The following is a 12789-nucleotide window of genomic DNA, read 5'->3' as shown; positions in this document are numbered from 1 at the left end:
CCTCACAGTTCATTCCAAATCTTCGTCATGTCTCCACACTTAAACAGTTGTCTTTATCTCTTAGATATTTTCTTAATCAAAATGAAATTAAAAAAGAAAGTATTATCATATATTGCCAGATTTTCCTAATACTGATGTAATTTCAACATTTTGATCCTTGAATACTTGCCTCTATCTGCTCATAGCTCGTGCTCTGCTGGTTGAGGGTCTCTCTGTGCTGGTCCAGTGCTTGTTTCTGATTGTGTGTCTGTCTTCCCACACATCTGTGTGGAAGCACTGACACACAGTCAGAGGTGGATACCTGGAGATCAACAGCTTTGGGCCTCCAGTCCAGATGTCTCCTTCTGGGGACTGCACTGCCAGGTTCTCCATGCCCTGGGTGGGTTGTGTGTGCACGGAAACTTTTCCAACAGATGCTTTGACCAAACTGGGACAGTTTCCCCCGACTTACAAGAGCAGTAAAAGACTAATGGTACAAGCAGCATATGCTTCTGTTTTGAGGGAAAAGGAAGAAATTCACTGTGGAGCACTTGCATGGATTTAACATGCCAAATTTTATTCCTAATGTTATTTTTAGAAATAGGTGAAAGATGCTCCAAGAAATGGGGTGGGAGGGAAAAGCTCACGTAAGACTGACTGACAGCAAAGGGGATGTTTCCCCAAATGCTTCAGGCTTTAGCTCAGTTGTTAGAGATAACTCTGGGCTTTATCAGGGGAACACATCTTGTGGGGTGTCTTACAGGGTTACCTATCTGATCCATAACAGGGAAGGAGGAAGATCTGGTTCGCACTTGAAGCAAAGGTCCACCTGCCCTTCTCCAGAGGCTCTAAACTGTCTGATGGCTCATTCAGCTTGTTGCATTTGTGGTATTTGATTTGACAGAAAGCCCTTTGAGGCAGAAATGTTATCCAATTTGATTATCGAGTGCTATAGTTCATGGGTATATAAGCTAGGAATTATGAAAGCTTTAGCTGGATATTGGCTTTTAGTATGAGACTCTTGTGTTACCAGCTGCTCCTGCTCATCTGGCCCGCTCTGGAGGAGGTGACAGTACTGTGATCCACAGTGAGAGCGACATAACAAACACACCAGCTGTTAAAGAAGTAATTCTACGTAGACATTTTTTGACATTCTGTTAAGAAACTGATTTAAATATCCAGATTTATTTGCATAAGCTCGCTCAAAAGAAGCATAGATAACCTTACTGATTCCATTGCTTTGATGGGAAGCTGTAGAGAAGGGAAATAAATCTTCACAAATCAGGTTATAGAACAGTCTACAAGGACTGGAGAAATATGTCTTTCCTTCTGAAAAAAAAGACTTTGTAGTTTGCTAGGAGCTTAGTGGGGCAAACAGTAGTAGCTATGTCGAGGATCCTGGAGTGGTACTCTACCTGTGTAGTAAAAACATTATATGCTGCTAAATCCTATAGATAGGACAGAAACAGCCTGTGGCTTGTCTGCTGCTGTTCTTAGGTTAGTTTGAGGTATTAAACAGGTTCACAGAATCATTTAGGTTGGAAAAGACCTCCAAGATCGAGTCCAATCTTTGACTGATCCCCACCTTGTTAGCTAGACATTGGAACTGCCCACGGAGATGGTGGTCAGACCAAAGCACTGAGTGCCATGCCCAGTTGTTTCTTAAACACCTCCAGGGATGGTGATTTCACCACCTCCCTGGGCAGTCCCAATGTCTAGTTAACAAGGTGGAGTTCAGTCAAAGGTTAGACTCGATGATCTTGGAGGTGTTGGATTCTGTGAACTTCTTGCCCCTCTTTGGAATGCACTACACCACTTGTGAGCTATTGAAGCAAGAACAACCTAACTTATTTTGGACTGTCACTAATGTGCTGATCTTTTTAAAAAGTAGACTCTTAATGGTTTTCATATTCCCTTCTAAATAAATCTCTTGCCAAAAATATCAACCACTGCCATCCATTGAGACGACGAATTTCAGTATTGCCTCTGAGGGAATGTGCCTTCTTGGCATTTATAAAACAATTCCTGTTTTCAAGCAGCATATTAATAATTTCTTACTTATGTTGAAGTGGTGTAAGATGAAAAATTAATGTGGATGTTACTTTCTCTTCCAGATCTTGCAAGCTGGTTGTGCCTCTGATGTGTATGGTCTTAAATGAAGCCTATGTTTTCTTTTGAGCTCTAGTTTGCTTCCAAAGTGAGGGATAGAAAACTGACACTGTAAATACTTGAGAAAGTGTTTCAGACTGTTGATGTTTGTTTCTTTATCAGCCTTATTACAGAAAGAGGGAAAGTCCTTTGATGTGGTCCAAAACTTTGTAGAAATTCATGTAGTGATGTTCTGCTGTAGTGACCAAGGCATGGGGCAGAAAGTGAAATATTTGGGTCTTTTTACACATTAGGGCTTTTTATATGTCTTGAGTTTCTCATATCCCTTCTGCTCCATCTATCCACACATTTGGATAGAGATTAATATTTCTCCAGGAGAGGCATAAAGATTTTTTGGGGATTCTTGAAGCACTTCTAATAAATTATAAACACGCTAAAGACTTTCTTAAATACTGGCTTGTGATGAAGCCAAGTTGTGTTTAAAGGCTTAGTACTGGGATGGATGGCTTGTTAGAGCGAATTTGGCTTTTGAGGCATTTGTAGAGTCATTTTCTTCCATCGCCTTTCTTTCCAACTTGAAAAAATAGAATTTATCCCTGGGTTTATCATCACTGCTGTCTATGTAGGAAGGATCGTGTCTCGAGGGAGAAGTTATTTGAGATTGTTAAGATTTCTGTCTCTTTAGTCTCTCCCCTGCTATTTTTGTCTAGTGAAGAGCAATAAATGCGGATGCTGTCTTGGGCAAAGGGGGAAGCAGGGAAAGAAATAGCCTGTTGGATTTTCCTCCATGGTGCTGGATAACAGGCAGGCAGGGCTGGGTACAGGCAACGCCGCCGTGACTGCGCGAAGTGCCTTTAACCTGCTTCCATAATTAATGTTCGGGGAGAAGGAAAGGGCCCTGTGGGATAAATTAACATTCATTGAATGTACGTGCAAACAGATGTTAGCTGAAGTTGAATGGAAAAAAAGATGCCCACTGACCCAAATTTCTAACAGTGTCCTGTTCTGTCTGTCTGAAATGTTCATGCTCTGACTGCTAAGCCTTAATAAGGAAACAATTTCTTGTTCAAGTGTTTTCCCACATATGTTTTTGCAATTTCATAATATACTGTTTAATGCATACGGGGCTGCCTCCTTCACCATTGTTCTAGGCTGCCCCATCATCATCTCCCAGCTTGTGTGTGCTCAGCTGAGACTTGGACTGGGAACAGCCAGGCTTTGCCAGGAAACTTGGTGTTTTGTAAACACTTGGGTTTGCTGTTCTGAAATCTGTTAAATGGTCAGCACTTCTTTGAAAAGCAAATGGATGGAAGCAATCTCATGGAGGCAATCCCATGGAAACAAAGAGCAATAAATGTTTGTGGTCACTTGAAAGGATTCAGAAGTTTATTATTGTTAGTTTCGGCATGGGATACAGAATAACAGCTGGAGTCAGTATATGTGTGCCATGTGATTGTCATTTGTTACTTTTAATTGTCATCTGACTTTGTTTCCATGCAAATATCTCCTCCAGAGGAGACCACCAAGTTGTTTTGAGGGATGGAGCACCTCTCCTATGAGGAGAAGCTGAGAGAATTGCTATTGATCAGCCAGGAGAAGAGAAGGCTCTGGGGTGACCCAGTTATGGTCTTCCAGTACCTGAAGAGAGCCTGCAAGAAAGATGAAGAGAGACTTTGGACAAGGGCCTGGAGTGACAGGACAAGGAGGGATGGCTTCAGACTGAGAGAGAGTAGGTTTGGATTGAATATTAGACAAAAAATATTCCCTTTGAGGGTGGTGAGGCCCTGGCACAGGTTGCCCAGAGAAACTGTGGCTGCCCCATCCCTGGAAGTGTTCAAGGCCAGGTTGAGCAGGGCTTGGAGCAACCTGGTCTAGTGGAAGGTGTCCCTGCCCATGGTAGGGGGTGGAATGAGATGATCTTTAAGGTAAGTCCCTTCCAACCCAGGCCATTCTATGATTCTACTATGATTTTTTCTAATCCAGAGAAGGCTCATGCCTTTGCATAGTTGGCAATGTCACCTTACCATCAGGAATTCTTTTTAAAATCCTATTTTCAGTGACTTACACCTCAGGTTCATAAGCGTGTCTGTCATTTTGAGTTACAAAGTAGATAATTCTGTGGTCATATGGAGTCAGATTGTTTAAGGGTGTGTGGCTGAACCTCGTATGTGTAGGTTTCAGTCTCCTTAAAGCTTGTGTGAAGTTGGAATGTCTTGCTACAACACCAGGCACTGATGGTCAACCCTGAGACCCAGTGCTTGGTGTTGAGGGCTGTTCTGAGAACAGCTGAGTGCCTCTGTGCCAAAAAAAAAAAATCAAGGAAGGAGAGGCAATATTTGAATTAAATACTATGCTTGCAAAATGTTACAGCCTAACTGAACTCAGTATTTCTGATATATTGACATTTATGTCCCTCACCCCCCCACACACTTTTGGCCATAAATATGATTTGTAGTTAACTGTAGAGATAGAGCCTACGTCTCGATTAAGGACTATGAAAAATATTTGGACATTACACTGTTCTTCCATTGAAAACCAGATAGAGTAAGATTGAGGACAGATATGAGGATTTTTGTCAGCTGTTGTCAGCTTTCTCCCAGAAAAATAAGAAGGTCTGGAGACAGGAAATATTTCTTATTATCTCTAAGGATGTGCATGGTATACAGAATACTAAATTTAAACCCTTGTTTGTCCTGGTGCTCTCCCAGCCATGCAGACTATCCAGGAGCACCTGATCAGCAGCAGCTTTGCTCTGCAGGCTTTGATATCATGGCAGCTGTGGTGCCTTGTTCCTGTAAGAGATAATTTGGCCTTGGTAACGTGGATGTGGGATGACAGGCAGAATCTCTTCATCCTTCCCTGGCCTGATGGCAGCTGGGGTTCCTCTGCTCTCTTGGGACAGCAGTGGCTCTTCATGGAGAGCATCAAGTTGATTCTCCAGTATCCTCTTGCAGGGATGCTTAATTGACTTCAGCCCTGTGCAGTTTTCCTGTGTTTCAGGAGCATTTAGTAACCATCACCCAGTTTCTGTGCCCTGTGCCATGGAGGGGGCTGCTTGTTTTCAGCTGCAAACACCCCCAAATTTAGTTTTAACTGCTGAAGGACAATTCATTTCCTCTGGAGATGTTTAAACTGTGTATTCAAGGCTTTGTGGTATTGAGCCGTGGTGAGAACTGTGTTTGTGGTTTGTCACTGCTCTCCTCCCCATACTGTCCTCAAAAGGGGGCTTGGAAATGGAGGAAGGGGATGGAAAAGGAAATGGAGTTTTAACTCTTGCAGGGAGAAATTATTCCCAGTGTGCACTGAAGTCTGCTCTTTTCTTTTTCCTTTTCTTTTCAACAGAAGTTGAAATAATCGTTTACTCACTCCCACAAATGAAAGAGAATGGTTTGGAACAGACTTGGCAGTGCTGGAATTTAAAGTGAGCAGAGGGTCTTAATCTACCAACTTTATACCTATGTGATTTTCTTAACTGGCTATTACATAAAAATAGCTGTAGGTAAAATGAAATAACAAATGCTTTTGTGTTTATTGTGAATGAGGTAACCACTTTTTAAAGCTTGATGGATTCCTGGATTTCCAGATGAAATCAGCAAGCAGGATGTAGCTCCTCCATTTTTCCAAGAGGTCAAACCAACTTTGAGTTTAGGGAAAGGGAGGTGATGCCTCGGCGGAGGCGGACAAAAAGAGTTCGGATTGCCAGGAAGTAAACTTTAGCTCTGTAGAACCTAAACAGAACAACCAAAGGGCACTTCAGTAATTTTGTGCTGTTATTTTTATTAATTTCCCTTCCTCTTTCTCCCCCACAGTTGCTCTCGGTCGTAATCAGCCCTTGAAGAAAGAGAAGCCGAAATGGAAAAGCGATTACCCCATGACAGACGGACAGTTGCGCAGTAAGAGGGATGAGTTTTGGGACACAGCACCAGCTTTCGAAGGCCGCAAGGAGATTTGGGATGCCCTCAAGGCTGCTGCGCACGCTTTCGAGAGCAATGATCACGAACTGGCACAAGCAATCATTGATGGTGCAAACATAACACTACCACATGGTAGGTCTGGCTGACATGGATGTGGCCTCTGAGAACGGTAACAGTAGGTTAAGACAAATATGTTTTTAACCTGACAGTCGGTTGAGACGTGGACGCAGTAGCTTAAAATACCAATATTTTAGTATGTATGTCTTCCTATTTGGAGTTTCAAGGCAAAATCATATTAGTGTGTAAAAGGACCAAGAAAATCTACCTTTCTGTATTTACTTCGAGTGTATGATCTGGTGCATGCAATAATGCAGTTTGTGTCTGATCTTTACAGGCAGCACTTGGGACTTTCTCTAATCTTTTGAAACACCTGGATGCTCGAAGGCACAATTTTCTTACCTTTTTTTTCAGCTTCCCTTCGTAAGGAAATAGATTTTTTTTTTCCAGTCCTGATTTTATGGGTTTCTTTGGCATTTGAACTATTGGGGTTTTTTAAAGTTTCTGTTCTGAAGAGTATGAAAAGTTTTCCCAAAAACTTGGCAATCTGCTGTTAGATCTTGTGTGAGATAAACTGTAAGCACTTGTTTTGGGTGCTTTCCCCCTTTGCTTTATTGTTTGGAATTCTGGTCAGGGTTTTTTCAAGCTATATTCTGCCTCACTCCACCTATCTGAAATGAATCATAATTCCCTTTATTCCTAACAGAAATACAGTTCAAGTTCTCTATTTAAAAAATAATAATAGTTGAATGGATTTTTAGCTTTGGTAACGTAAAACAATCAGGATGAAATTAAAAACAAACAAAAAATCCACACACACCCCCAGTCCCCACAGAAGGAACCCCCCCAAAAAAACCACCAACCAACCAACCAAAAAAAAACAAAAAAATGAAACAAAAAACCCCAAAACATAAAACCCCACCAGAAGCTATCCACACAAAAAAATTAGTCATCCACCACCCCATAACAGAACACACTAAATAGGAGCAGCATAAGTCCTGGTTAGGTTCTGCTTCATGTCCCAGAAGGGATATGAAGAGCCTTGCACCAAATAATGAACTTGTTCCTGACATTTATAAAAGACATTATTTATGTGCTGACTGGGGTCTCCTGGTAAAAGGGATTATTTGGAAGATCCAGGGATTTGCTTTCTGAGGTAACTAGTCTTTATGAGACTGACTACTCAGTGCCTTTTTATTTTCTTTTTCTTTTATTGATGGTGTTTAGGACCTCAGTTTCCTTAAAAGTCACAGTTGATGATGTATTTAGGTTGGAAGGGGTGTTTTTGGGGATCCCTCTGTCTTTTCCCATATTAAAGTGTGAAACATTACTGGTAGTTGTGACACATAACTGGTAGCAATGTGTTGTTCTTCCCAGTCCTGTTGAACAGTCAGGATCTCTGAAACATCACTGAGAGGTGGAAACTTCCAGTGCTGCAACATAACCTGGATTTTCCGTAATTCCTGGGCGGTCTACTGTGGTCCTGCAGATCGTTGCTTGTTTTCAAGGAGGTTTGTGTTTAACTGATACTGAAGGAGTTTTTGTCAGGGGGAGTTACACATATGGAAATGGTTTCTGTAGCAGTCGGTTTTAAAAAGGAATTTGTCAATTATTTCCAGAACTTGCCAATGCCGAGGAGATCTCAGGTCTCCTCCCTGACAGGCCTGACAGAGGTCTGTACATATCCCAGGCTCAAGCTATTGAAGAGAGAAAAATAATTTCTCTGCAATAGGCCAATGTGGTTTTCAAAAGAGGGTAAAAGGAGTCAAGTTGTCTCGTGTGGAACTGGTACTAGAAGACAACTTTGTTCCTGTGTTTTCCATAAGGGTTTCTTTCCTTGCACAAGTTCATAAAACGGATCAGAATCTGGAAATCCTAAATTGCCTATGAGGCTTCTACATTTTCTGTATAAATAATGTATTTTAATAGCATATTATATTTATTCTGTGTCTAGAAAACATCAGAATATTCTCCTCCTAATTTGATAACACTGCTGGATTTTTGTCCTTTTGAAACACCTACATTGCTGGAAATGTCCCAGGAGCAACTGGGTGTTCAGGCAGCTTGTGAGCTGGAGGGAATTGTATAGATGAGAGGGGGCTGAAAAAAGGGATAACTGAAGTTACTGATAATAAGTCACTGTTCAGATAAATGGAAATAATTAATATCTCAGACATTGCATATTTGCAGACCTAAGGGAGTCGCTGCATTGTTTTGTTTGGTTTGAATTGGAAGGGACCTTGAAGTTCATCTAGTCCTACACCCCTGTCATGGACAGGGACACCTTGCACTGGACCAGGTTGCTCAAAGCTCCATCCAGCCTGGCCTTGGACACTTCCAAGGATGGGCATTTCTTCTCTTTGAGCAGCTTGAGAATGTATGATGGATGCTCTTCCCTGGAAATTACCCTTTTAATGTTATTGTATGTAATACTTAATGGGGAGGAAGTATATGAACTCTTAAATTTGGCTTTTCAGCAGTTTGCTTGGGGTCCTGCCTACTGCTGGCAGGCTGTAATCTGCTTTCTAAGGCCCATGTACAGAATATTCAGAGCATTTCAGGAATAAGTCAGGAATCAAAGTTGTGTCAGAGACTCTGTTGCCCAATCCAGGCCTGGCTTGAGGCTGAATTCCAAACACAGAGAATATTCGAATTTTTATCCAGGATCTTGAGTTTACTAGTGATTTTTGTACCCACGAAATTGCATTAAGTGCTGTTTATTCAATTGTCTGTTTGTGACACTTGTCTTGTGCATCAGCTCTTTGCATAGTCCTCCATGCAATGTGACCTTTCCACTACAGAGAAAGCTACTTCTTTTAGAAATTCAAGTATTTCTTAGCCATCAAGCATTGTTAGTGCCACATCTGAATAGATTATGAATAAAAGCCTTCCATTTATGGGCTCAGTAATGTCTTTTCTCAGCAAACTGAGCTTTTCTCGAGACAGGTAGAACAAGTAAACTGTCCTTGTTCTGAGTGACACCAACAACCTCTGTGGTTTTGTTTACAAAAAGCTCATTTTTGTGCAAAGTTTGCAAAGAAGGGAAAATAGCTGTGAAGAAATTCAGCTTCAGTGTCTGCATTAGGATCCAGTCTGTGCCTACCCGACCTACCCCCATGGATTTATCCATGGAACTGCTGAGCAGTGCCCAGCACAGGGTGGTCTGTCCTTCCACCCTGCCCTGGGCTGTGTGGGGACCCAGAGCATGGCAGGGGACCACTGTCACTTTTGAAATTCATCTTTTATACCCTTTTTGTTTTCTGTAGCTCTTTACCTGACCAGGCAGGAAATACACATCCAGGTCAGGGTCTGTCTTCTGTACAAAAGTTAAGATGAAAGTTACAGCCTCAAGCTGTGCCAAAGGAGGTTCAGGTTGGAAATCAGGAAGAATTTCTTCATGGAAAGGGTTGTAAGGCATTGGAAGGGGCTGCCCAGAGAGGTGGTGGAGTCCCCATCCCTGGACGTGTTCGAGGAATGACTGGACATGGCACTCAGTGCTCTGGGCTGGTTGACGAGGTGGGAATTGGTCACAGGTTGGACCTGATGATCTTGGAGGTTTTTTTCCAGCCTAAATGATTCTTTGAAAATCAAAATGCCTCCTGAAATAACACCTAAATGGCAATGTGCAATTTTGTCTTCTGGTCCACTAGAAACCATGGTAGAAACTGCTCAGGAATGCCGGAGTGTCTCCTTGGAGTTTAGCATTGTTCCTTCAAATACAGGGCAAAGGGAAAATGTGATGCTTCAGTTGTGCAGGAAAACACTGTATTTCCTCAAAGAAAGCAACCATTTTAGGAAGATGATGTGTAGAAATCAAGTCAAGATTTTTTTTATCCCTAAATAAATAATCTGATAATGTAACTCTGGCATTTGTGTGTGTAAAAGCTTGTATTGGAGACTGGAATCAAAGGACATCTTTCCTTTGATTTCTAAACTCTCCCAAGGATCTTGATTCCTAAGGAAAACCAGCATCAACTAAAGTAAATTCCTTTAACTCTATTGAAAAAAAAAAGAGAGATTTTTAACTAATTTGTTCTTCTCCCAAGGGATGAAAAATGATGCAATACCATGAGACTGTGGCGTTTCTTCTCATTTATTTTCTGTGTGTACAACAGAGGCTTAAAAAACCCAAACTAAACCCTACATCTACATTTTACTGTCCCTGCAGGGTAACATTGTTGTGTGTGTGCGTTCAAACCATGTATTACTTACAAAATTAAACCTTGAGGGAAGTGGAGGAGTGAGAGGAGGGGGCTGAGGAGTGAGTAAGGACTGACAGATACAGATTTTGCAGATAGAGATTTGGGCTTAGCTGATGCTGCAAAAATAAAATTGCTTTTTTATTCCAGCATCCTATAGGAAAGGGAGGGGGAAACCACATCTCTTCTGAGACTGTGTTCAGTCAGATATCTCACTTGTCTAATCTGTGAAAGGAAGGCTCTAACCAGTGTAATTTTTCTAATGGGTGCCTTTTGCTGTCTTCAGAGGTTAAAAATAGCATGTAAGAAGTATTAAATAAATAAATAAGCTTGTGGGATGGGCTTAGCACTTCTCATCTATCTTGGGTGACTCTGTGGGATGGATTTAAAAATAGAAATAACGTTATCGCCAATTTATACTTTTTTTTTCCTGATGTCTTAAAGTAGCACATTTTCCATATTTTATTAATGAGTCCATTTAAATTTAATGAAGAACAGTTCTACATACTTCTCAGCTATCAAACAGGAAATGTTGGAGTGTGTAGTATTTTATTATGATCTGCACCAAATGTTAGTGTTGAACTGGACTTGTCCTGAGTGTAGTTAATATTAATTGCAGTCTGTCTGGGATGCAGTTTTTAAAGTTCAGGATGGACATTTAATCTGCTGCAGCAGAGTTACCAGGATATTAGTTTTAGCTCCTTTAATGCTGTTTGAATGATAAAAGGAACATAGCTCCTGTGGCTCCCAGCAGGCTTTTACAGTGAGCAGCCTTGCAGGGCTGGTTCTTTGTGTACAGGCACAACTGTCACATTTACTGTGTGCAACACTTGAGATCATGAAAAGTGGGGATGTGAGTATTTAACTTAAATGCTGGGGAAAAGTAAGGGAAATTACTGAAATGCTCTTGCTGTGACTAGAGCATTTTCTTCCACTTTGGGTGCAATATTAAATAGATAAGCATAAAAAAACCTCGCAGACAAAAAAAACCCTCAAAGCAACAGCAGCAGTGTGGGGAAAACATGGCATGCTTTGCCTCCCCAGTCCAGACACAAATTCCTAATTGCAGCAAAACTCTTTTCTCCCTGTTGAATCAAACAGAATCCCAGAATCGTTTCGGTTGGAAAAGACCTCTGAGATCATCAAGTCCAACCTGTGCCCGACCACCACCTTGTCGATTGGACCAGAGCATGAGTGCCACATCCAGTCATTCCTTGAACACCTCCAAGCATGGTGACTCCACCACCTCCCTGGGCAACCCTTTCCAATGCCTCACCACCCTTTCCATGAAGAAATTCTTCTTGAGCTGTAACTATGCATCATTCTGTGATATTTGCTGCCTTTGGGCCTAATGTTTCCCTGCACTAAAGAGCAGCTTTTAATGGCTGTGCCTGCAGTCCTGCATCTCTCCCTGCACCACTCCCCTTTGTGTGTGCTGGGCTTTCTGAGCCCGTTGTTGTTTAAAAGGCCATGTTACATCATGGACCTGCCATCCCTTAGGGCTCAGCTGCATCTCAGTGTAGGATTCACCTGCTCTTGACTGATCTGGTTTGGATTCTGGGTGTTTTGAGCACTTTTCAGTAGTAGTCAATAAATAAAGTTACCCTCTGCTATGTTGAAAACTTCATTTTTATTTTATGTTGATGAAAACTCCATTTATTGACTCCATTCATATTATTTTATGCTGATGAAAAACTCAGCAAGAGCTGGCAGTGTGCACTCACAGCCCAGCAAGCCAGCCATTAGTATTTAGAATTGTACAGTAATTCAGAAATATCTACAACAAAATGATACAGTAGATTTCATGTATGTCTCCTGTAAAATAATTAGCTTCAGAACTGCAACTCTGTAATTTTTGCAGTGCTTTTTGTGTGATGGCAATATTGGACTTGTTGTATTAATGAACATGGGATTGAGAGAATCTGTACAGTGAATTTTGCTGTGGCATCTTTAGCATTTAAATTGAATCCCCTGTAAACTGCTGCCCCTTAAACCACAAGGTCTTTGTGGTTTTTCTCTCTCTTGTGCCTGCAAACTGCTGAATTCAATGCTCAGCCTTTGCTGGGGTTTAAGGCTGTAGGAATTGCTTTCTCAGTAGCTTATTTATCTGAAAAGACTTTTTAATTGTCATTGAAAATTGTATTTTTTATGGATTACATTATCTACACACATGTGCAACGTTGGACAATGTGTTTTTCTGTGAGGATATAGAATACTCGGTCAGGTTTCTCTAAATGTCTCTTTAAAAGGGCAGTGATTGGTATTTTGGTGACTGTGGCTGTCTAATTTTAGATTTCAGCAGAGTTATGAAAGCTTTGGGAGGTCTGACTATCAAAGCGTGTCTGTCAATATGATCAGCAGTAGTACTGAGATGAGAATGCAGGCTCTAAAAGTTAAGGGAACTAAAATCTTTCTCTAGTGAATATCATAAAATTTACAGTTAAGCCTACTAGTTTGTTGCTTTTTGAGTTGGGTTGGGGATTTTTTTTTAACTGAACTGCTCAGGAGAAAGCAGTTATGAGTTTGAGGGA

At 41.3% G+C, this 12789-nt stretch overlaps 1 protein-coding gene across 5 annotated transcripts in view; it reads left to right on the top strand.

Annotated features, from left to right (window-relative positions):
• The window catches only part of UBTD2 (ubiquitin domain containing 2), a 51714-nt gene that overhangs the window by 21286 nt on the left and 17639 nt on the right, over nucleotides 1–12789 (top strand). For 3 of the 5 annotated variants that reach the window (XM_027718667.1, XM_027718670.2, XM_027718669.2), the window contains exon 2: nucleotides 5898–6134. In XM_027718667.1, the coding sequence (XP_027574468.1) occupies nucleotides 5898–6134 (237 nt within the window). Of the gene's footprint in view, nucleotides 1–3745; nucleotides 3818–5436; nucleotides 5510–5897; nucleotides 6135–12789 lie in introns of those variants that run through there. The other 2 variants (XM_027718671.1, XM_027718672.2) reach the window with 2 other exon arrangements.

The sequence above is a fragment of the Pipra filicauda genome, unplaced genomic scaffold (genome assembly GCF_003945595.2).
Source record: "Pipra filicauda isolate LSUMZ 115617 unplaced genomic scaffold, ASM394559v2 scaffold3_size10097308_pilon, whole genome shotgun sequence".
Lineage (NCBI taxonomy): Eukaryota > Metazoa > Chordata > Aves > Passeriformes > Pipridae > Pipra > Pipra filicauda.
The sequence above is the reverse complement of the archived record's forward strand: the minus strand, read 5'-3'. Positions and strand labels throughout refer to the sequence as shown.